Here is a 24,646-nt window from a genome sequence, read left to right on the forward strand (position 1 = left end):
AGGGAGGTCATTTCATCTAACCTATACCTCACCCTTACGTTAGGAAATATGACTAATAAAGCCTTTGTCAAACTAGGGCATCGATAAAAATCTGGGATGGTTAGAATTTGGCTTCAAGCTATGAGAAGCTTCCACTGTACGAAGACAGAGTAACAAATTTCATCCAATGAGACGTGGATCGAGAGGCAGGATGGTACAGCAGATGAAGTACTGAACTTGAAGTCAGTGTAACATGGGTTCACATCCCACATCAGATGCTTGAAAACGTGTCACTGTGGGCCAATCACTTAACCATCCTTCCAGCACCCCTCAGTTGGAAGTCTGTAAACATTATGGTGGAGGGAGGGAATGTGGGTGGAGTTAGATGACCTCTAAGGCCCCTTTCAGTTCTCAATCTGGGACACTGTAATATAGAAAAGTATTGGTAGGTGACTGGAGAAAGAATGCAATGTCTGTCTCTCCTTTTGCAGGCAGGATGCAATGCTGATTCTACCAATGTGTAAATATGGACATAGCCGTGCATAGTTTGGAAAAGGATTTTCTCAGACCAGAATGGCAAATTTTCAGATGTAGCATGATGAGGTTTTGCCCTTGCTCTGCTAGTGTTATGGGGCAGTAGAATGAGCACTGGAATTGGATTCAGAGGACCTAGGTTTGAACCCCAGCTCTGCCACTTACTAGTTGTGTGGCAAGCCACTTAACCTCCATGGGTCTGTTTGCCCTCATGTAGGGAGCCGGTATCACTGGAGGTAGTGTTGGACTTGGGAGTCAGGAAAACCTACGTTCAAATCCTGCTTCAGACACGTAGTAGCTGGGCAAGTCATGTAACCGTTCTCAGCCTGCTTCCCCATCTGTAAAATGGAGATAAGAGCATCTATATCGTGGGGTTGTTGTTAAGTACCAACTGAAATGACACATGAAAAGTGCTTTCCAAACCCAAAAACTGTGCAAATGCTAGCTAATATTATCTATGAAATGAGGGTGATTAACTAGGTATTTTGTAAGGTCTGTTTCAGTGTCACATCCATGCTATGACACCTTTTTAATGTGTGTGTGCTTGGGGATGACAGTGTTTCTTACTCTCCTGGGGGTGAGAGTGATGCGGCAGGTGTGCTAGAGGTCTGGACATGTTTAACAGGTTAATATGAAGCAGCTGCAGCCCACAAGCACATATCAATCCAAAGTCCAAAAACAATGACTGAACACCAGGACAGGTCCAAAACCAGAAAAATGCTTTATTGGAAAGGTACAAAACCAGTCACAGCAGCTAAATGTACAGCAATAAATTACGTTGTGGCTGTCAGAAGAGAAAAGTGATGGACACAAACACTGGGCTATACGCCGTACAAACAGGAATCCACATTACTTGGTATATTCTCAATAATTTATATTATAATAAAAAAGCAGCACAAAAATAAATATTGAAATGAAATTACTGAATAACCACAGGGGACAGAATGAGCTGGTGCTAAAAACTTAAACAGACTGTCCCTATCATTGGGGGGGAAAAGTAAGCAAAGGAATTGCCTTCTATGGAAAGGTCCCAGAAGATTAAAGCACAAGAGAAAAAGGAAAACAAATCCACGTTACAAAAAGGTCATGGACTTTTTTTCTTAAATTAAAAAAGAAAACCAACCAAAATATTAAAATTGTGACAATGAAGTTTCAATGATTTGAAAGGGAGGGCAAGAGAGAGAAAAAGTGTCACCTCTTTCCCAGGCCAGCCTATGCCCAACACCATCTTTAGGGGATACCAAACTCTCTTAGCAGTATCCCCTTGGGCCACCCCATGCCCACCCCACCCCGGGGTGCCTTACTTTCTCCTCCTCTTCCACTATATGCATTGCTCCCTAACTCAGCCTACAGCTTCAGACTTCAGGTATTGATTAGCTGTTTGCCCATACTTCCAAAATTCCTTCAGGTGACCAGGCAAGCACAGCCACTGATCCACTCTAACTCTTGCATATAACGTCCCGGGCTCTCCACCCTGCATTCTAGGAAGGGGTTTATAGGTCAAGAATTCAATGGAAAAGTTGACTCGTCCATGCACAACACCGTCCCTCCCATCCAGAGGGGGATCAGCAATGTGTGAAAAAGGTAACAATACTAAAAACCCACCTGCCTTTACTGTGTATCACAAGCAAGGAGAGCAGGAGCACTCCAGCCTTGGACACCAGAACTTCAGAATGAAACCTACCCTGGAAAAAGGGGGTTGGCAGGAAATCCTGTTGCTTGGGATTATCTGTGGGGCCGACTGCAGGGCTGGGGAGAGGATTTGGCTGGAATACCTGGGAAATGAAATGCCAGGGCATGACATCTGATGGGAGTTATAGCCCTGGTTGGGGTCTCATCCCCCAAGCCTAGGGCAGTGGTTCAGAGGAATGTCATGCAGAATAGAGTTTAGAATGCATGGGCCTTAGAGCCAGAGTCCTACTCAGAATGGAAGAAGGAAAACTGGGTGTGGAGAGCAGCCTACAGATCCCTCCTTCCACAGAGTCTGTGGTTATGACTCATTTGTAGAAGTTAGGGATAAAGAAGGGAAGACACTTCCATTCTCTACCCCCGGGTCAAATTGCCAGGTCAGGGACTCCTGACCTGACAATTATTTTTAATAAAGATTTACAGTATCAAACTTGAAAAAAAATTAATTTTGCTTACGAAAAATCTGTACGATAAAATGTGTATATAATTATATATATATATATATATATATATTTATTTACTTTTTTCTCTCTCTGTTTAAATATTTCCACGTGGTCCTTATTGATATCCAATATGGATTACCTACCATGGCCATGGTATCAACAGCTTTATTAACACTCAGGTCTCTTGTTCTGGAAGAATCCAAGTGCCTACTGGTAGAGACCAGGCTCCCAGCTTGGCCAACCCTTTGGCACTCTTCCAGGAAATGGAAAACTATTCAGCCACATGGCAGTGCCACTGGAGAAGTTCAGATACTTCTTGTTTTATTCCAACGGCAAAGACACAGAATGAAGAGTCAGCCCTTGGGGCCTGTGTCACTCCTATGATAGCCTCCCTATGTGGTTAAGGACCCTTAAGGTCCTCTGCAGCTTGTTTTGTTTAGGGGTTGGGGGAGTACAGTAAGAGGGAAATGGGGTGGGATGAAGGTTTCTTTCTGATGAACCCAACAAAGCTTTCTCCAAGTGCAGGGTTGCTCTTGGGCTGTGGTGTATTTAAGCTTTCTCAAAGCCAATTGATAGAGTCACCTTCCACTCTTCCTCTTCCTCACCTCCCATCCCATAGACAAACATATAGGCATCTACACAGAGTAAAGAATCCAGACTGCACCTGGTAGACCAGGGCACTTGGCTGATCCAGAGAACTTTACAGGATATGCTTCCTGACCAGGAACATGCCCCTAATTCAGTTTCATTCCCCAACCTTAACAGTCAACACCAATCTATTAGTAGGGCAGGTGGAAGATCTGGAAGTAGTAATGCTAAATAAACACCTTCCCAAAGGTTTAATAGAGTCATCCAGAAAGTGTTCTGAGGTTGCTTTTACTACTCTCCATTGGGAAGGAGCCACAGGAAAACATTACTGTGAGATCTTTGATGGCTCAGTTGCTCAGGAAAGAAAAAGCGAGTTAAAGGCTTCAGACGATGTTTGAGCACCAAGGTTGCACAGATTCCCCTCATCTTTTATGCAGCGGCAAAAGGGCACAATTAGATTCTCAAGGATCCACCTGGTAAACCTCAAACTTTCAGTAATCAAGTTCAAAACACACTTCCTCCCTGGAGTGCACAATCTACCTTCTTTAGTCAACCAAGACAACAATAATTCCCTCAAACCACATTCTAGTCTCTTCTGTAACGCTCATTTTCTATTTCTTCCAGTGACACAAGATAACCTTTACCCTTGACCCCTTCCACTCCCCATACCACTCTCTTGGCCCACACAAGGCTACTTCTGTCTCATCTCCAACAGGAACCACTGCGTGCTGTACATGACAGCATCTCTACTGGCACCAAACGATGCCACTCAGCCACCAGATAACAGGCCAGAGCATCAGTGATCTGATGCTTCTGTTCCTTTCTGTCCTCCCCTCCCACAACACCCTTCATCCTTCTCATCTCCTTTCCTTGGAACAAAAGGTTTGCTTATGTTCTTCAAGTCCTTTCCCCAACAAAAACCCTTCTTTTTGCTATTTCCCGTCTGGGTCCCTCAAAATTACCATGTTTCGGAGACTCTGTATTCTCACTTACATGGATAAGAGCTGACCGCAAGCAGATCCCTAGAACACAAGACACTATTCACACAGACTAGGTAAGGAAGCTGCCCTCAGCTCTGAAATGCCTACCTGCAGATCTGCTCTAAATCAATGAACACGTACACTGGTTCCTCCTCTAAGCTTCCCTCCTCTTGAACAGCGTCCAATAACCTGCCTGCTGTTTTGGCAGCTGGTCCCATGGGGAAAGGCTCCCCACTGGAACAAAAGAAGGCTGTTTTTGCCTCCCTGTGCTCTAAAGCAGTTGCCCCTGTTTGCATACAGGGGGCTGTCTAGATGTCCTGGTTTCCCTAACACACATGCTACTTCCTTCCTGCTGAAGCTCTGGTTATACTCTTGAGACCATCCTGAACATTTTGTTACTCTTTAAATAACACCTTTGTACTCAATCAGTCCTCTGTGGAACTGACAGCCCCTTGCCACTGCTCAGTTTCTGCCTGATAATACTGCTACGATACCTTCCCTGGGGAATCCTGTGCACACGTGTGCATGAGCGCACGTGCACGCGCGCGCGCACACACACACTTCTACCTAATACTTTCCACACCTCCTTTACTGGAGCACCAGGGAATCCAAAGCTAACTGCTAAAAGAGGGCTGTGAGTGCATTCTAAATGTGGAACACCTGGAAGAATTAAGCTGCACTACATGCCTTCTGTTCAGGTCTTGCTCAGGGAGGGAAGTCAGGCATTTAGTCATGTCAGGAACCTGAAAATTTATTCCTCATGACTGGGGAACATAGGGGAGAGGAGAGACTGGGGGGGAAGAAAGTTAAAAATAGGTTAAATTGTTGAAAATGTGAGCTAAAAACTGAGAGCCTTCTCTAACGGGTACATCAAATAGATCATGTTTACAGAGTCACCACTTAAGTTTCATTTTAAGCACAAAACAGATGTGATGCCGCCTCTTCAGGTGGGCAAGATGATGATGCAGAGGTCCCCTTGAACAGTGTTGCCATAGGCTGACGAGAGGAATATGCTGGAGTAATGCTCCCTTCTATGGTGAATCTTGGGGTCCCACATACATTTCCTGGCTGCCAAATGTCCAAGAGGCACCTCCAGAAATAAACTTTTCCTCGATAACAAGATCTGCTATAGTCACAAAGGGGTGGAAAGAAAGGTCTGGGAATGGGAAAGGAGGGTGAAACAGGAAATGGGAGTTGAATGGGGTAGTTCAACAAAAGGTCTTTCCCTTATCCTACATCCAAGCTCAGATTCCTATCATAAACCACCAAAGGCCACTGTGAAACGGCCATTGAGGGTCCCTTTGCAGGTGATTTGCACTGTATTTGAGGAGACACATCGACTCAACAGGACTGAGGAGACTCTGACCAAACACAAGAGATATTTCCCCATCCCCTTCTCAAAGGGCTGTCAGTCCTACCCGCCCTCACCCTGCCCACCCTCTAACCCGTAGCTGCCTGGAGCACTAGGATGCAGCTGAGAAGGGCACCGAGGTGGATGAAATCTCAGCTGACTTGACAATGGTGATGACACTGGTGGTGGCGACCTTGGTGGGAGCAATGGGTCCCCGGGCCACGGTGCGGGCAAACGTCTGCAACGCTTCGTATTTGGAGCGCAGGGCATCCAACTCCAGCTTCATGCTGCTATTCTCTCGGGCCAGCTTCTCCACTTCCTGCTGCAACTCCACCCGCTGCCGCTCCAGCTCCTCCTTCTGGGTCACCCGCTTGATGCGGCAGCTTGCGGCATAGCCTCGGTTCTTGAGCGTGCGCCGGCGCTGCTTCAGGCGGATTACCTCCTCCTTGGTAAGGCCCCGGAGGTGCTGGTTGAGCTCTCGCACAGACATCGACACCAGCTCATCATCACTGAGCACTGGGGCGTTCTCTCCTGACTCCTTCTTAACCTGGTGAGATATCAGTGGCCTGGGTTAACAGTCATGAAAATGGGGAGTGTGCAGCCTAGGTGACTTCATCTTGCTGACTACAAGTGCAAGGAGGCAGACAGCTGGGATTGCTAAAGTGAGCTTTACAGAGGAATCCAGAGCATTACCTAGGAGGCTTTACAAAGCTATACAAGGCAATGTGTGGAGTTGTCCCCTATACTTCCTCAAAGGTAAAACATGTGGTGATTTGGAGGGATGGCCCTGAAGAGCATGTTTCTCATGAAGAATGTGTATGGGAACACCACAGAGTTACTCACTAATCACTGAGAAACTAATGAAGAAGAACATGTATATAACCTAGGCAAGCTAAGAATCTGGCCTGGCCAGTCAGTTTGAAACATGTATATGACAGGCTGCTTTAGAATCTTCCATAACATGAACAGGCAATAAATCAACTTTAAACCTCAATTTGAGAAGTCACACACCCCACAGCAAAATAGAATACCTCCTTCAACTTCCAGAAAAGAAGTCTATTAAATCCACATACTGTTACCAGAAGCCTCTATACTAAAAAACAACAGAACAAAACAAAAACCCAACCCAAACAAAAAAAACCTGCTAGATGGCAGATGTGGCAGACAAAAATCTTGCCCATAAATCATAATCCATGCTCCTGCTTTTCTCCATGTTTCTAAGCATTACTGCTCCAGAGGAAAAGCTTCAGATGTTTCTTCTAGTGCATTTGAGAGGTTGTGTGTGCTCAAAGAACAGATCAATGAAACATTTGCTAAGTATATACTATGTGCCAGTCACTCTGCTAGGTTCTGGGGATACAAAGACAGAATATGGAACAGTCCCTGGCTGCCCTTAAAGAGCTAAGTCTCAGACTACTGATTTTTGATCCAAAAAAGGAGTCCTCAGGCTTTCATTCTAAAGCATCCTCCTAAATTAGGTGCCCCTAGATGCTCTCACCATTTCTCCCTCACTGGATTTCCTACTGCCAATTCTCATCCAACAACACCTGAACACAGGTCCTTGTTAAGAGGGTAGGGTCTGTCTGTGTTGTACTCATGTGCTACTATGAAAGGTGCTCTGAATTCGGGAATAAAGAGATCCATATTCTTATGGACGCAAGGTATTATTCCATACAAGTGACCCTTGGTAGAACCCAGTTGTCACAAGTTTCTGGAAGCTTCTTGGGATCTACCTGAAACCACCTAAATGAATTCCTTCTTACCTTTAATGCCTTGTTTGGTTTAGGATTAGTCGTCATAACCTGGGCACAGTCACCTGGACAGAACTGATTGGAAAAAGCACCTGGAAGAAAAATAAACAAACAAGCAAACACAGGTTAAGTGATGACCATTAGTGGGCACCCCCAAATACAGGTTAAGTAATGATCATTACTGGGACCCCTCCGATGCAGTTAAGTGCTGACCATGACTGGCCCCCCCCCAATGCAGGTTAAGTGATGATCATTACTGGGCCCACCCACATACAGGTTAAGTGATGCTCAGATTACCAGAAGGATCGTCTGATATGCCTACTCTCAGAGGGTGATGTTTTCCATTCCAAAGACGATCTAACTATAAATAAACGTTGTTTTAACCATGACGAAAGAAGACCCACAGTCTTGAAGGCCACACAGTTCTTGTCTTCCTCAAAAGCAGGTCCAGAGAGGACATTTTATTCTAAAGGCACCACCCCAAAAGTGATGCTACAGTGAAACTTTCAGTCATGGAGACTTTGCTGTTGGTGTTCAGGAGGCCCTGTATGCAGTGGTTAACATGTTTTGAAACTATCTTAGCACCAGCAATCCCCTCCTCTCACTGCAATAGCCAGTAGTCAGGTTTTCAATATTCCTTTTAGTTCTGCCCTGTAGGAAAAGTGGCTTGTTTTACAGATGAAACACCACCCACAGACATTCCTCACTCCATGGAATTAGAAGCTACATTTTCAGCTGTAATGGAGATTGACAGCATGTTTTGAGAACTGAAGCAACAATTTATAGAATGGTAATGGGTGAATACCTGAAACCTCTTGCCTGAGTAGCAGCACCGCTCAATATTTTACAACACACCCACACCCTGAGAAACATCACTTCCCACCTTCCCAAGGTCTATAGCGGTCAGCCCAGAGACCTAACTGCAACCACAAAGGGAGTCCCTCCAGTGAGATGACAACCTTGCTGTCACCTTGCCCTCTCACAGTGAACTCTGGTTTGGAACACTTGCAACCCAAACCTAGCCCCAGGCCCCTCCTCCTGGTACCCTGCCTCCAGAGCATCGATGCTGCCAGGTGAACCCGCCCATCGAGTACCTACCGCTGGAAAGGGCACTGCAGTTGTGACATCACCACCTCCTCCTATGCTGCCCCCAACATCCTGACCCCACGATCTGAAGAGCATGGAAGGACTCCGGCTGAGACTACCCCGTGGTCCCTGATGAGCAAGGGAGTCAATGAGCTGGATTTCGAAGCCTGTAGCTGGAGAGTGAGATGGGCAGCAGCAGCACTAGGGTATGGAGGGAGCACACAGACTGGCGGGAGTTCTCCCCCCAGCCACCCACCAACCGGTCCCCTCCACCCTCCCTTCTCATTTTCACGTCTGCATTGTGTCACACATTCTAATCATTCATGAAAAACCCAGCCAAAGCATCCCAAGCATGATTCCCCTCTGATAGTTGCCATGGTGACCTTGGGAAAGTAGCCAACCCTGAGATGGTAGTCATGGAAACAGAGAAGCCCAAAAGGAATAATGACTTTGGGTCATGTCTGTGCAAAGACATCACGAGGTCGACAGACAGTAAACAAACTTATTCATATCCCCAAACAACTGGGGAAGGGGCGGAAGGGCCAAGGGGTCAAGAGGGAAGGTACGAACTAGGCTTGATAGCAAGCTGCTTTGCCTGAGCATGAACAACTAATATACAAGCTGCCACCTCCCTCCCTTAACCTTCCCCACCTGCACCCAAATGCTAGGCAAAATGTGATGGAAGAAAGAGAATCAGAGAGCTAGACCTCGGAGATGGAGAGGATCCTCTGACTCCAAAAGATGGGGCCACATTAAAATCTCTATTTTTGATATGGACTAGACAGGGTGGGTAATTTTCCATTTCCCCTGCCTGCTTTGATCTCCCTCCGTCTGTCTCACTTTCGTTCCTGCAGCACAGGCTGCCAGGAGACAAGCTGTGATAAATGAGCCCCTGGCACAGAATCCCTTGGCTGCAGCAGCACCTGGGACCCTCTGCCCTCTGATCTTGCATTCTACTCTTTCTCCATCTGTCCTTTCTGCACCTTGTCTCCAGAGGACTCTCTTTTGTGGAGTTAGAAAGAAATAGGGAAAAGGAAGTAGTTCAATCAGACCTTCAGAAGAAATCCTACAAGAATAACCCCAACAGAACAGCCCTTAATGAAAAACGACTGCACTCTCTATAAGCATGCTAATGGCATACACTCACTAGGAAAATGAAGAGAATCAGACTGGAATAAAAGTTCAGATGGGCATCTTAGGGCCACTTTCAGATTGTCAGAAAGGACTCAACTCTTAAACACAGTTGTATGCCTACAAATGGGTGGACTGGGAGAGGCTGTAGTGGAATGATCATTGACAGGTAGGAAGAAACCTGTTCTGGGATTCTGAATCTCTTCTTATCAGTTTGACACGATATAACTGCTTTTCTGAGAACTTTTCCCCTCCGACCTGGTAGCAGAAGTCAAAATGGCTTCAGAGAAAACAGTCAGGAATCACACTGCTCAAATTGTCCCAGTGACCGACCTGCTGGAGCCTGGCAGTTGGGAAAGTGATGAAAAACTTTTCCATGTCGAAAAGGAATAGTCTTCAGTATCTATTCCAACACACACACACACACACACACACACACACAGCATCAGAGCATAAGGCCCTGCAGTCAGTCTGTGACATAGCTATGCAATGAGTCACCAGCTGTTTACAGAGTTTGAGAGCTCACATTCCCACAGAACCAGAAACCCCTCCCATCCCTACAAGGATACACATGCTGAGTCCCCACTGCTTGCACTTGGCAGAGGGAAACCGGAAAAGGAAAGTCAAAGTGGAGAAGGGGGAAACACAACTTAAATCCACAGACTACACAAAAAAGTGTTTTGATTTTCACTCACTGGACTTTAGAGTTTTCAATGAAAAAGCTGAAAACTTGATTGGCTACTTTGAAGCTTGAGAAAAAAGGTCAATCCACTAATATCAAATGATGAGTATGTGGTCCAATAATACATTTAATTACCAAAATGTTTGTTACAAGGAGTAGAAATAATATAGGTATAATGAAATAGTAATATAGGTTAGTCCCCACTGTCAATTTTCCATCCACAAGCTGACTTGCCTTCCACAGGTTTCTGTTGAGGCTACATACACTCTATGCAGGAGATCTCCCTTTCACTCTGATGACTCAAGCCAAGTCATTTAACCTCTCTAGGCCTCAGTTTCCTCATCTGTAAGGTGAGGAGGCTAGACAAGCTGGCCGCTGAGGTCACTCATGGCTCTATAGCTATGACCTTATGACAGGACTATGGCCCTCCCCTTAGCCAAGGACTGGCCTTCTTATGAGGGGCTTGCACCTATCAACGCTGAGGAGACTGGAACTTCATCCAATCTCTATGCCCAGATGATTTCATTCAAAGCAACTTATTAACTGCAAAACAAAGAGAAACTGTTGGGGTTGTAATAGAGGGAGAGATGAGCATATTCCAATACATGACTGCTACTGTCATCCTTAATAGCCAAAACTTATCTTCTGGCCACAAGGTGTCAGTGATATCACAGAATGGTGTCCTATTAAAATGTTTGCTGCTTTTGTACATGGGATAGCCAACCAGTGATTCAACCTCAAAAGCTGTGGGGCTCAATCTGACAGGTTCTTAGGTATGTATATGCAATGAACAAACCTATCTTCACACTCCTAGTACCCAAATCCTTTAATAATCAAGCTATATGAACACAAAATAAAAGAGAAGAAAAAAAAATCTGGATCCCAAAGCCCACAGACAAAGAGGAAGCTAGAGTCTCAAAGTCATCACCAGGAGCCCTGATAAAGTGAGGTGAGAGTAGAGAAGGGTCACGTGAATGGGCTGGGAATCAGAGTCTAAGACAGGGTTTGGTTTTGTTTTTTACCTTAGGTCCACAGACCCCTGAGGTAGCTGGTGGATTAGTGGATAGAGCACTAGGCTTAGAGTCAGGAAGACCTGAGTTCAAATCCAGATTCTGACATTTCCTAGCCATGTGACCCTGGGCAAGTTATTTAACCTCTGATTACGTGACAAAAAGATACACTGGAGAAAGGAATGGCAAACCACTGTAGTATCTTTGCCAAGAAAACGCCATGGACATTTGGTCCGTGAGGACGACTGATTGACTTAACAACCAAGGACTCCGAAGGAGTCTGTGGACAGGTTTCGGGAGAGGGTGTGAACTTGAATGAGGGGAAAAAAAATTATATTTTTATTTTTGCTAGGCTCTAACCGAAATTGAGCATTTCCTTCAATTATTTAAAAATATTCTTCTGAGAAGGGATCCATGGACATCACCAGACTGCCAAAGGGGTCCATGACACAAAAACAGTTTAAGAAATTCCTGGTCTAAAACAAACATCTCCTCAGCAAGCTTGTCTCTTCCCCATGCTAAATTTTACTTTTAGAAAATAAGACAGATAAGACACCACCTCCTTGGACAGGGCAGGCCACCGATCACCAAACTGGAGCACAGACTCTTTCTGGGAGGCTTTTATTGCTGCAGTAGAATATACTTATTAGCCTTTCTAGCAATCATACTGTTATTCACCCAGCTCAACAACTATGCTTTAAAGGAGAGATCTTGGTTAATGTCTTATACTATCTTGACTCTGGATAGGCCAAGACTACTAAATTGAGGATTTGAGAAAAAGTTGAGTATCATTTTTTATCTAGGATCATACTGTATCAGATCAGAATGGCAAGTAGAAAAGATGGGTTGCTTGACTTGGAGAAGTCGGAGGGTTTGCCAATTTCAGATTCTCTCCAAGTGTCTTCTACTTTATTTCAGTTTCTAAATATACCATTTTTAAAATTCCATACAAAACTATTTTACACATATGACAGTAAGACTCATACTGGGAAATAGGTCAGAATGGTACCATTTTTTTAAAAAAGTATTAAATGTATGATAGTGCCTATTTTTCTTGGTCATGGTAACTGCCCCCTCCCCACCAACTCTCCAGAATCAGATCATGATTCCCCATGCTTGCCTTGCAACAGCTCCTCACTGAAGGATTCAGAGTGTACTCTTTCCAATTATAGGGCCTTGAAGAAGTCCTGTATTGTTATTCTTGTCAGTCCCTGGGTTGGGAGTCCTTTCACTTAAGTCCTCCTCTTACTCCTCACCCCAGTTCTCAAACATTTTGAAAAAGGAGGCCAAACTAAGCAGGTCCTACTAGGTAGGAAGACTTCAATTTGGGGGTCTGACAAAAAGCCTTGAGTCATCAGTTTCTATAAGGGCAAAGAGGATTATTACCAGGAGGCAGACAGACCACCAAAGGACCATGTACAGTAGAGATGGCACTGCCAAAATGGCAAATCACGAAAGTATGGCAATACTACTCTGTGTTACTTGGTCTTAAGGCATACATATCTAAAGGTACACAATTTTTTAAAAATCAATTAAAGTGGTCTGAAATTTCTTGAAATAATACAAACAGCAGAACATATAATCTGTCTACAGAGGGAAGGCGACCAGAGAGATGTGTTTTGTATATGTCATAGAGATTCATAAATTTTCTGTTTGTAGAATTAGTGAAGTAGGGGAAAAAACATCCTTAAAATGGTACTTGGAAACCACTGGCATTTAGGAAGTACCATACCAATGGTCACACATGTCAGGAAAGTACATAACAAGAGCATTAATCAGGGCTCAAACCACAAGGGACTAGAGTCAACATTTTCGAGAGTTTAAACCAAGCGTTGCAGGGTACTGTAATTTGCCAACATGCTTTAAACAAGTGTCTTCCTTTTTACCACTGGCTTAAAATAAGGGAGTACTGCATTAGCACTGTTCACAGATACTGAAGCTCTCACTGGCAGTATCAACCTCCTATTATTATGTCTGACTTAAAATCCACTGGCAAAATTTTAGCATGAATAGGCATACTTATGTGTGAAAACATTTTTGGATTTTAGTGATATTGCCAGAGAATCTTAGAGAACTAATCATCATGCTGGGGTAAGAATTCTAATTCTTGCTGCATTTAGCAAGTCATTTTCTCTCTTCTCTGCTTAGCTAATAACTAAGAGGGTTTATTTACCCTCTGCTTCTGCAGAAGCATCCCTTGTGAAGGTTTATATGTTTACCACAATGTATTAACTGAAGTCTACCAGTTTCTGGACAAGGATAATCTTTCCATATTGGTCACGAAGGAGTCTTAAGTTTTTACCCTCAAACCAGAAACTGTACCTAAATGTCACTGTACATTCAATAAGTATTAACAGGACAATTCATTTGCTTTGGAAGAAAAAGGACCTCATAAATAGTCTTTGATCTTGTAAACAGGCTTTGATGAAATCACAAGCTCTGGTTATTATGTGATGAAAATTCAAATAAATGGGAGATTCATGGGAAGGCCACAAGCTCTTCTGGGTCTTTTAGTAGGGTCTGAAGGAAAAGTTGGGGGCCAGGATAGAAATATGATAGAAGACAAGACTGAAGATGAGTGTTCATGTACAAAAAAAGGAAAATCATAGAAATGCAATTTCCTTCCCTTAGAGACAACTCCCCTAGAGTAGTTCAGGTGCACAATCCTGCCAGCCTAGGGATGACTACTACAGAGCCTTTCCTGAGACCTTTTAGTCTTATTTTGGGGACAGTCACATTGGAAAACTCTGTAGGCTACAAGCATCCTAACACAGCCGTCACCTCTTTGTGATGATTGCCCTGGCAGATAAGATTCTGCTTTCCGAGCTCAAAGAGAATTAGGAATTTTCCTCATAAAGAAAACCAAGTGATTGATCACCCATTTATAGGCTCTGTCTAATACTTCAAGTTATACAGTGAGATACTGAGGCCTCCTGAGAAGAGGCAAGTTCTAGGTACTCTTAAGGCTTACAACTATCTTATTTTCGATGTCACAATATTAGAAGAATATTAAGCTGTACATTTTGAGTTTCAATTTCACTTTCCCCAACCCCCTTGTTACACATCATTTTAAACTCCTTTACTGGAGGAAGAAGCAGTTCTGATCCTTACAGGTATCAGATGTGATGACTTCCACCGCACGGAACAAAGTACCGAAGTTGAAGAATAAAGTGCTGATCTAAGAGTGATACATACACAGCACTGACAATCAAGAAGGCCAAAGCAGCGGACGAAGTGTAGAACAGTGACTTGCTAGAGATAACTAAGACGTGGAATCCGTACGGATGAGTTATGCCCTTTTCTTGCAAAGTTCACTTTAGCAAGCGATACAAAGTTGAGATCTAGACACTGTAACAGGTGTATGACAGCGTAACTCTAGGCATGTAGTAGACATTCGACAAATACCAGCTGATTGGGAATAACCCCAATTTGTTCCACAGACTTGATAAGGTACTACTAAGTAAAGGAAGCAGTAAGGTACTATTTTAACTCTTTGGAACAGGAGGGAAGAAAAGATTCTTCAACAGCGAAGAAGTCATATTAGTTTCTCCTCTGCCTCCGTCTCACAAGCACGGATGCTAGGGACGTGCTCTACCTTGTCTATCCCCAGCATCATTATCATATAACACCTCTACAGGCTCATTTGTAGCCTGGAGGTTAGGCTTTGGCTGCCTGCCCTCCTACAAGAAATGCCTGTCTACTTGAATTTGGAGTGCATTTGCAGTCAGCAGCTGTGGCATTCCAGTAGAACCCAAAAGCAGGCCTCACTGCCACTGCTGTCACAAGGGTGAACCTCCATCCTACCACTTACACTCTGTACTTTCATTTAACGATTTCATTTGACCTGGCTCTGACCTCCAGACTATCCCATCTCCCAGCACATAACAGAAATGAATGTCGCACAGGTATGTACTAACCATGTACGCAGAAGAGATACAATCTTACGCAGATAAAGGGTCGGGTAACAGTTAACTTTGATGCTACTATTCTTCTGTTCCCAAGGCATGCCATATTAGTTTCTGACTACTACACAGAAGTTCTCCATCACAACGTCCTCCATGTCTACGCCTCAGCTTCCTCATTTGCAAAATGACAGAGTTGGACTACATGGCCTCTAAGGTCCCTTCCAGCTCTAAATCTATGATCGTATGAACCTCCACCTTATGCCTTTTTACAAGTGTCCTCTATCCCCCAAGACAAGTGACAACTGTTAATTTCCTAAAACAGTAATAAAGAGGAAACATGACGACATTGTGAATTATGGAAAGCAAAAGTATTTAGCCATAACTCCCATTAACAGAGAACAGGGAGGGTGGGGAGTAGAGAGAGAAGGGTGAGTCACTGTTTACTGCTCCAAGGAGAAGCTACGCAGAAAATTCTCCCAGCTGGCCAGCTTTCCATTTCCTTTATGGACCAGAACCTGAATCCAGTAAGATGGTTTCAGGAATCCTCAGACTCAGGAACTTTATCAATGTGATTTTTAAGTAAATATCTGGAAAATAATCAGTTTTATGCCTGGGTTTGTGTACAAATGCAGGAACTACCAGAGAAGTTATGGTTAAGGTGAGAATTAGAGTAGACAAAATTTTATGGTTTGAAAAAGGCTCATGACAAAGACCCAAATAGTGTCAGAGAGAGAAATTGGATTTAGCCAATTCTGACACATAGTAAATGTTGCCTTCCCCAAATAATCTCTGCTCAACTCCCATTTTTAGCAACCACCTTGAAAGTCAAGCAATGCTACACTTGGAATGATTCCCTTAAAGTCTGTGCTGTGTTTAAGTATGGAAGGCAAATTTCATTCTAGGGAGGATTTCTGGTTTTAGTTTATAAACTCCCTCCAAAATGTTGATGAAAAGTTTTTATAATTTAATCTTAGGAGGAAAGGGAAGGGAACATGGCAGATGGACAAGGAGGTATAGATCTTGTAAATGACAGTGGCTAAGTTTCTTCCTTCTGGGGCAATGTGTTGCAGGTGGTACTCCAGCTATTTGCATGCACAGCATGCATTCACACTGCTCCACAAAATGCCACCTCCCTCCAGTCCCCATCGAACAGGTCAAGCTTGGGTTTCAAAATTGTTTTGTGTTTTGTTTTTTAAACCCGTCCAGTCTTTCTCTCTTACCATGTCTACCAAAAAAAAATATCACTAGTTTTGAAACAAGCTGAACATGCTATGACATTAAGCTACATCTGCACGTACCAGGATGTCCTTTAAGATGATCCCAATAAAGCAGAGGCTAGACAAAGCCAAAAAATGGGACATGAAGACAATCAGACTACACCAGACAAAGGTGGAGGGAAGGACAGCGTAGAAGGCAAATTACATTGCACTCATAAAAATCCACTGCTTACAGGAGGAACTAACTTCCCAACCTATTGAGGAGTAGATATCCTAGTTTCTGTCTAGGCTGCCAAAATCAGTATGAAATAGCAAGCAAATAAATCAACATCATAAAATAAAAAATACAAGGTACACACAATACATGTCCTTCCAAAGTCAAATTACTCAGCCTTCCCTGGAGTTTGGGCAAATAAAAAGTTAGCTTATTTGTGTAAAGTGAGTACTATATGTAACACCAAAGGAGGAGCAACACGATTGGTTTTGTCCTTTTAGACCTACCCCATTCAAGAAGAAACTCTAAGAGGGACAAGACAGTCTTCCTTTCAAAGATCCCGCAGATAGGAAAGAGAAAGGTCACATCTCCTATGAACTTAAAAGGCAGTCACTCCAGAAATACTAACTGAAGACACCAAAGCCTGGAAGCTCCAAGCACACAAATCAAGTCACCGGGTAAATACTGAGACTCTTAAATATTTATGAATAAAAAACAGAAGCAATACTTCCCAACTTCCTTCGTTCCCCATCACAGCATGACTTTTGGAAAGAGCAGGGTTAAATTCCCTTTCCCTCTGGCTGATGTTGTATAATGCCATTGGATAGGAGCAATGCCAGTCATCTGTAGGAAGTGACTGTGGTAGGAAGGCTTTTTCAGCATTACCAAGGGAAGAGGGTGTACAAGTTGAACCGGCTCCCTCAGTGCGGAAGCAGCAAGGTAAATCAATTAAATACTAAGCCAGGCTGGAGGCTGCCGGTGCTCTGGGGGCGTGGGGTACACCCAACCTCACACACGACCTCAAAGGGCTTCGTGGTGAAATACAAGGGGAGGCAGCTATCCTAAAATTTTCATTTAGCCCCACTCAGGGCAAATCCGGCCTCCGGGCTAACCTGGGATGGGAGGGTTAGTCTGAACGATGAAAAGGTAATGGAGGCTATTTCCGGTTTTCACCAGGCTGGCCTGGCTCCGGGGCTCTTGCCTACAACAGGAACCTCTTTTCCCACACACGACCCTGCCGTGGGATATTCCAGTATCGCACCTAAAATGGGAGGTTTAGGGCTTTGTTTCTTAGCCTTGGCTTAAATGAACGTATTTAATTTTGGAGATGTCATCTGAGATGTCTCTCTAATCTCTCACTTAGTTTAAAAAAATGCACTTTTTAAAGAAGAAGGCCCGTTGTTGGAAATCTCTTTTTCTCACCTGTGCCACTGATCTCTTGGGAGGGGAAGGCAGTCACTTTTTATGCCTCAGTACCCCCATCTGTAAAATGGGAAATTTGAAAAAAAACTTTAATGTTTTTTAACTCTTTAGCTTATAGAAGGCCCAAGTACAAATGGGTATTAATGTGAATATTGCATTTCAATCCACCCCTTTCTGTCTGAGCAAATAACCCAGACTAAAATTCCAAAAGGGTAAACATTAACCAAAATTGGTTTCAAATGGTTCTCAGCACAAGCGAGCGAGATTACCTAGGGTTAGGCTCTCCAGCCATTTTCTTAATGGATCACTCAGGTTTCATGATCCCATTTAGAAAAGTCAGTAACTTCTTTCTTTAGTAGTCTAAAATGATTAATGGGGAAAAAACAACAACCCCAAATACCACCTAGGTTTCTAAGCACTTAAAAAAAATAGAACTGCCTTCCTAGGCTTTCTAAACTGGAAAATAAAAAACTAAATGAGACATCCCAGAATCCAGGGAGCTTTTTAATTGGGCACATGAAGCTATCATACCTTATCTTGGGGCATCTCCAAGTACAAGGGAGAGGCCTTTGAAGTTCAACTTGTCACCATCTACCAATTTAACAACCTAACACGTTAGAGCTATGTAGGATGGTCTGTAATGGAGACCATGTGCCAGTGGCCTGGGATGATCGGTTCCGTACTTGGGTCAGCTGCTGATAGTAAGGCTTCGAGTGACAACAGACGGGACTCAAACGAACACGGTTCCTGAGCTGAGCCTTGTCAGCGGCCATCAGAGTCCTAAACTGTGCGAGTTTGTGTGTCAAACCAGCACCCCCGAGGCCAGGGAAGATCCCACAAGGTGACAGCCCCAGACCTTCCGTGCTTGCGGACCACCCGCACCTCGGCCGCACATATGTTAGTACAGCTGGGTGGGCCGGGAGGTGGGAAGGGTCCAGGGGCAGAAGCGACAGGCGCCGAACACCAACAGCGCGGTGACGCTCCGCGTTAGCTCAGCTGTCACCGGAGCTGGGGAGACCTTCCCGCTGACAGCCTCGGACAGCGCAGGGCGCCGCGGTAACCCTCCGGCCGGCCGGTTCGCCTGCATGCTCCTTCCCGCCCCCTCCCCCGTCTTCACCCCTAACTCTGGCGTGGGGGTGAGCCCGGGCTTTCTCCTGTCCCCTTTCTAACCGCACCCTGCTGCCTGGCTTCTCCTCTCTTGGGGCGCAGAGCGGGCCCTTTCCCTGCAGGACCCCGAGGCTTTCTGACGGGGGGCTGGAAGGGGATCCTCTGACCCCGCTCCGTGCGCTCGGCCCCGGTCCGGGGGCGCCACGTGCTGGTCCCGGGTCTCTCCGCGGGGCGGTCAGCACGTGTCTCCCCCTCCGCCCCCTGCTCCGGGCACGTGTCTCCCCCAGAAGGATGACTCAGCGATTTGGGGGGTAACAGAGGGAGGGGGGAAAGGAGTCGGTCCAGGGGAAGGAAGGAGGGGCGGCCGGGGAGGATCCCCCGGCTCCCGGGGCGCCGGCCCTGCCCGGGCGGGACGGGACGGGGGCAGCACGTGCGGGCAGCGCGAGCAAAGCGGAAAGGGGTGGGGGACCGGGCAGGGGGGGTCGGGGACCGACGACGCCCCCCACCCCGGACCCCGGAGAGTGGGGAGGGGGCACCACGCCCCCGCGGCGGCCGCCGCCGCCGCCAGCCTCGAATCGGGGCGGGTCCCATCCTCAAACGCCCCGCCCCCCCCTGCCCAACCGTCCGGCGGTGGGTCCGTTACCCCCGGCTCTGCCGACCCAACCGCCGGCGGCCGCCTTCTTACCTGGGGCGCGGGCACGCGGCGGGGCCTGGCGGGGGGCGGCGGCGGCGGCGGGGACGCGCGGCGGCGGCTCCGGCTCCGGCGACTCCTCGCGGGGACGCGCTTCCCACTTTGCCTCCTCCTCCTCCTCCGACTTCGGGAATAACAACAACCCCCCCAGTCCTCGGCATCTGACACTCCGCTTCCGGGATCGCGCGTCAGCGCGCGTCATCTGGCCACGCCCCCTCGCCTCCTCCCTCCCCGCCCCCCCCCGTCACCTCAGCCCGTTCACCCGGGCGGCGGGCCATGGGGGCGGGGGGGAAGGGGGTTGGGGGAGGGCACCGCCCTCCTTGCGGCCGCCTCGCGCCTCCCGCCCCATTCATTCACATCCCGCCCCCTCCAGGCCCGCCCAGGCTCTCCCTGTCCCGGGACGACGGTCCTGGGGGGGAAGAGGGAGGGAGGGCGAGCCCGGAGCGGGGGAGACAAGTGTAAGCCTCTGGAAGGGAGGGACCGCGTGGGGTTACTGCCTTCCCCCCCATTTGCCCCCCAATCGTTGGGCGGAGCACATGATTATTATTACAATAATAAAGTTATAACGACAAAAACTTAACATTCCTATAGGGATTTATAGTTCACAAAGTTGCTTTCCTCGCCCATTTCTTGTCATGCCCATTTTACAGAAGAGGAAACTGAGCCCTAGGAGATGGGGGTGGGGGGAGTGACCTGTCCAAGCGTCAGTCAGTTCTGGAATTCAGGCCTTGGTACTCCGGTTTCCGCTCTACCCGGGGTAGGGACTGAACGTGCCACTCCTTTGGTACTGGTAATTGCTGACAGAGGAAACTCGCCCACTGGAGGTTAGCGCCTTCCCTGCAATCCGCACAGCGTCAGAGGACTGCCCAGGGTGCTTGCCCAGGGTACTTGCCCAGGGTCACACGGCCCGTATGTGTCAGAGACTGCTCGGACCCGAGGGCTCCTGGCTTCGAGGCAAGCTCCTTGTTTTTGTGCCATGCTGTCTCTCAGTACTTAGGATGATGCAGGACGATTCCTAGAGCCCCTGATGAGAAAGGTTATCCACCTCTCTGAGCTCGCATATTTTTTTCCATTTTGTTTCTTGCTTTTTGTTGTTGGTTTGTTTGGGTTTTTTTTTTTTTGCAACATAGTTAATATGGAAATGTGTTTTGTGTGACCTTACATGTATAATTGATATCACATTGCTTGCCTTCTCAAAGAGTGGGGGAGGGAGAGAATTTAGAACTCAAAATTTTTTGAATGCTATAAATAAGTAAAAACATGAAAAGAAAAAAATTCCTTAGGACCATAGGTTTACATCTCAAAGGGACTTTAAAGGCCACCTAGTCCTTTTACAGATGAGAAAATGAAGAAAGCCCCATGAAGTTAAATGACTTACCCAAAGGTATGGGTCAGAGACAGAATCTGAAGCTAGGTCCTCTGTCTTGACTTCTCTGGGGCTTCCAGTGGAGAGGGAGGAGAGATGTATGGACCTAGGGAGTCAAGCGATAGCAGGGAGAAGCACTGGATTTGGAGTCAGAGAACTCAAGTTTGAACACTTACTGCCTGTTTGATGTTGGGTGACTCAGTTAATTTCTTTGTGATGAAGGGGTTGGACTCAATCATCTTATGTTACTGTTCTAAATCTATGAAAGGTTTATTAAGTGCTCACTAGGCAGAGGGGAGAAAAGACATAGAATTAAAAAGTTTATAATATAGAATAAATAAAATGTAAAACATAAGTTTAAGGTGGCACAGTGGATAGAGTGTGAGGCCTGGAGTCAGGGAGACTCCTCTTCTTGAGTTCAAATTCAGCCTCAGACTAGCTGTGTGACCCTGGACAAGTCACTTAACCCTGTTTGCCTCAGGTTCCTCATCTGTAAAATGAGTTAGAGAAGGAAATGGCAAACCATTTCAGTATATTTACCAAAAAAAACCCCACAACAAAACCAAAAAATGGGGTGATGAAGAGTTGAGCTGAAACTACAAGCCGTGATGTTTATAAAGTTTATAGTCTAGTAGCCAAGAGGGTAGTAGGTGGACAGGTAACTATAATATGCTATCAATTAATCTATTTATTAATCACTTACTCTGTGCCCTGCACAGTGTGGGGGGCGAGGCATACAAAAGAGACAAAAGACGATTCCTGCCCTCAAGAACCTTAAAATGTTTAAATTCAAATGTGAAAGGTCACTAAGGGGTGATTAAAAAATCCCTCATGCCTACCCAGTCACACACAGGATTTGAGACTTCTATAGACCTAACTATAAACAACATTCACTGAAATAAAGGGAAAGTCAATGTTTATGACCTGGCCGTACTATCCAAGTTAATCTAAGGGTTGACTGCTGTGCTAGTCATCTTAACCATATTTTGCACAATTATAACTTTGAATACATGAGGCCACTTTTGAGGAATCATGATCCACACCAATCGAGTCCCAACTATACCAAATGAATCAATAGCTTCCTTCAAAGGTCAGCTCAGATGTAGCCTCCTACAGAGGCCTTTTTTAATCCCCCCCCCCCCCCACAGCTGCTAATGTAATTAATTGCCTTGGTTTTACCTTGTATAGTTTTTTTGTTTATATATATATGAACATGTACTCATGTACATGTTTTCTGTCCTGGAATGTAAGGTCATCCCAGGCAGGGACCCTTTCTGACACAGTTCTCAGTACATGATACAAATGCTTGTTGATTGGTTGACTCTTTTATATAATGAGACAAAATAACATATGTGGAGGAACCAAAAAAAAAAGGTGCCTAAATACTGAGGGAAATACCAAGGGAAAGTAGGCAAGAGAGAGGTTTAACATTATCAGATCTCAAGTTACTTTGTAAAGCAATAATTATTTTTTTAGAATGAGAATAGTTAGAATAAAAAGGCTAAAAATGAAAGTGTTGGTCAGTGAAGTAGATTAGGTAAGCAAGACATAGAAGGAAATCCATATAGCTGTCTAAAAGTTTCATATGGAGGTGGTGGTTCAGTCAGGCTACAAAGAATGGGTAAGAATTTAGCCGAGGGAAAGATGGGGGAGAACTGAGTGACATCTTAGAAACAAAGGACTAGCAGAAGCCAAGACTAGGAGGCTAGAACATTGGGTCTACAGCAGAAACTATAGTCCAGTTTGGTTGGAATATGAAGTACATGGAGAGGAGTACGGAGGAGCATGAGATAAAAAGGCGCAAAAAGATCTGGGCGGCCCTAGACTGCAAAGGACTTCAGAGAATACTAAGCTAAGACGTTTGAACTTGACTCACAGTGCCGTTGGGAGACATTGAAGGGTTTTGGGCAAAGGAATATCATTACTAGATCTTTACATGAGGAAGATTAGGTACTAGATAATGGAAAGTCCAGAAGAAAGCTAGGAAAGAAAACCACTAATTCAGTTTTTAGTTGGGAGGTCTTTGTTTGTTTGTTTACTAATAATGAGTATCATTAGAGCAGAATGTCGCATATATTGTCAGAAGTGGGTCACTGGATCCAATGTTTTTGCTTAACTGTTTTTCTTTGTTACAAGGGAGGCTTGATTTGTGTAGGGGGGAGGGGACTATTTCCAGAAATGACTGTGACATAAAAACAAAGGGCATTAATTAAACTGATTTAAAAAAAAAAAGAATGATGAGCCCCAAGAGGAAAAGTGGAAGAAGAAGAGGAGGGGGAAATTAAAAGAAGCGAGAAGTGGAAAAGTTAGAAAAGAAGGGAAAGTAAGTCAGGAGAAATAGATGTAGAGGGAAGGATGACTGTTAGGTCTTAGCAGAAATTAACCAAACATTTGAGATTCTTCTTCTTCTCAAGGCAAATTCCTTTATATGCACAAGGTATCCCTTTCCATCCAGTCTTTTCCAGCAGATTGCCTCCTCCATCGTCCCTACTCTCACTAATTTTCAGTCTCTCCCTGTCTACAGGCTGCTTCTCTACTGCCTACAAACATGCCCATGTCTCCTTTATCCTCAAAAAAAAAATCCATCCATCCCCACTGGATATTATCCCATATCTCTCTTCCCTTTTATGGCAAAACTCCTCCAGAGGGCCATCTACAGTACGGGTTTCCACTTCCTTTTCTCTAATTCTCTCCTTAACTCTACAGCATGGTTTTATTAAGACTAGTACCTCAGGTGTGAGGACTGCCGAGTCGTTTTCAGGGCTGCTTTCCACCTTTGGTGTCTACGTGTTCCACCTAACTCTCTCCTGTGGCTCCAAGAAGCTGTAGTATGCACAGCAGCCACACCCTGTAAACTATTTGGACAGTTGGGCTAAACCAGGTTGAGGGTAACCGAGGGGTCTCAAACCTTTGGTGAGTTGGGGGGGGTGGTCTGCCCCAGCATGTGAAGACTTCCCCAGTGGATGAGAACAGTTTATTCCAACGGCCGTGAAGGCTGCTGAAGCAGGGGCTGTGGAACTCTTAGAGCTTGGTTAGACACCAAGGTCATCCAGTGCATCTTGAGCCACCGCCAGTTTTCTTCGCTTTGTCCTGCCACTGTGATGACTCTGAAGGAGAGAGTGAGGCTGACTACTTTGTACAACTCTGCCTCACTTAAATCCAATTTAAGCATGAATCAAAAAACATCACCCATACCATTTTACCTGTCTCAAAGTCCTGTGGTGACGGGTAAGTGATGAAGCAGCGGGTGGAGATACACTGGAAGCTGTAGTCACAACCCTCTACGAAGGCGGCCCAGGCCATAGGGTTATCTTTTCACTAGAAGCAGCAGCGAGATTCAGTAGTCCCGGAGTGTTTGAGCAGCCTTTTAAGGATCACTCTGCTCACCTCCTGGTGTGAGGAAGGGGCTAGAAAAGGTGTCCTAGAAATTGTCTGCTTACCTCAGCCCTGGCCTGATTACCGAGGCAGGCAAAGATCCCACCCTGCAGTCAAAACACACAAAAAAATGTCAAATTTAGAGAATCCACCCCAAATGTTCACATGGACTATTTGTGCCCGACCTGTGGTAGAGCATTCTGAGTTTGTATAGGTCTGAACAGCCACAGTCGGACACACTGAAACTTGACTAACATAGTGATGTCATTTGGGTCCTCTTTGAGAACAAGGGACAACAACCATTCAATTGAAACTGTACTCCCTCCAAACTTACCAAATATCTT

The 24,646-nt window shown here is 45.4% G+C and overlaps 2 protein-coding genes across 7 annotated transcripts in view; one reads left to right on the plus strand and one right to left on the minus strand.

The window, feature by feature from the left end:
• Positions 1-1,215: 1,215 nt before the first annotated feature.
• Positions 1,216-19,582, minus strand: MAFK (MAF bZIP transcription factor K). 3 transcript variants are annotated; one of them, XM_036741317.1, is made up of 3 exons: positions 19,556-19,582; positions 7,328-7,407; positions 1,216-6,111 (listed from the first exon to the last, which is right to left on the minus strand). In XM_036741317.1, exons 2-3 carry the CDS (start codon positions 7,361-7,363, stop codon positions 5,677-5,679), a joined length of 471 nt encoding a protein of 156 aa, XP_036597212.1. In that variant the 5' UTR covers positions 7,364-7,407; positions 19,556-19,582; the 3' UTR covers positions 1,216-5,676. The 3 variants fall into 3 exon arrangements, with proteins under 3 accessions (XP_036597212.1, XP_036597213.1, XP_036597211.1); XM_036741318.1 differs by lacking the exon at positions 19,556-19,582 and adding an exon at positions 17,764-17,783; XM_036741316.1 differs by lacking the exon at positions 19,556-19,582 and adding an exon at positions 8,414-8,607.
• The window catches only part of LOC118833896 (lysosomal alpha-glucosidase-like), a 76,255-nt gene continuing 68,808 nt past the window's right edge, over positions 17,200-24,646 (plus strand). Inside the window, exon 1 of one of the 4 annotated variants that reach the window (XM_036741312.1) lies at positions 17,200-17,280. The gene's annotated coding sequence lies outside the window, so the exon portion shown is untranslated. Of the gene's footprint in view, positions 17,281-18,505; positions 18,661-18,823; positions 18,839-24,646 lie in introns of those variants that run through there. The other 3 variants (XM_036741313.1, XM_036741314.1, XM_036741315.1) reach the window with 3 other exon arrangements.

Source organism: Trichosurus vulpecula, chromosome 1, assembly GCF_011100635.1.
Source record: "Trichosurus vulpecula isolate mTriVul1 chromosome 1, mTriVul1.pri, whole genome shotgun sequence".
Classification (NCBI taxonomy): Eukaryota; Metazoa; Chordata; class Mammalia; order Diprotodontia; family Phalangeridae; genus Trichosurus; species Trichosurus vulpecula.

Excerpts from the sequence above, each read along its gene's own strand:
- MAFK (XM_036741317.1), bottom strand. The coding sequence starts at position 7,363 with ATGACGACTAATCCTAAACCAAACAAGGCATTAAAG. Across the intron at positions 6,112-7,327 it reads AACCAAACAAGGCATTAAAG|GTTAAGAAGGAGTCAGGAGA; the intron begins GTAAGAAGGAAT and ends ATATCTCACCAG.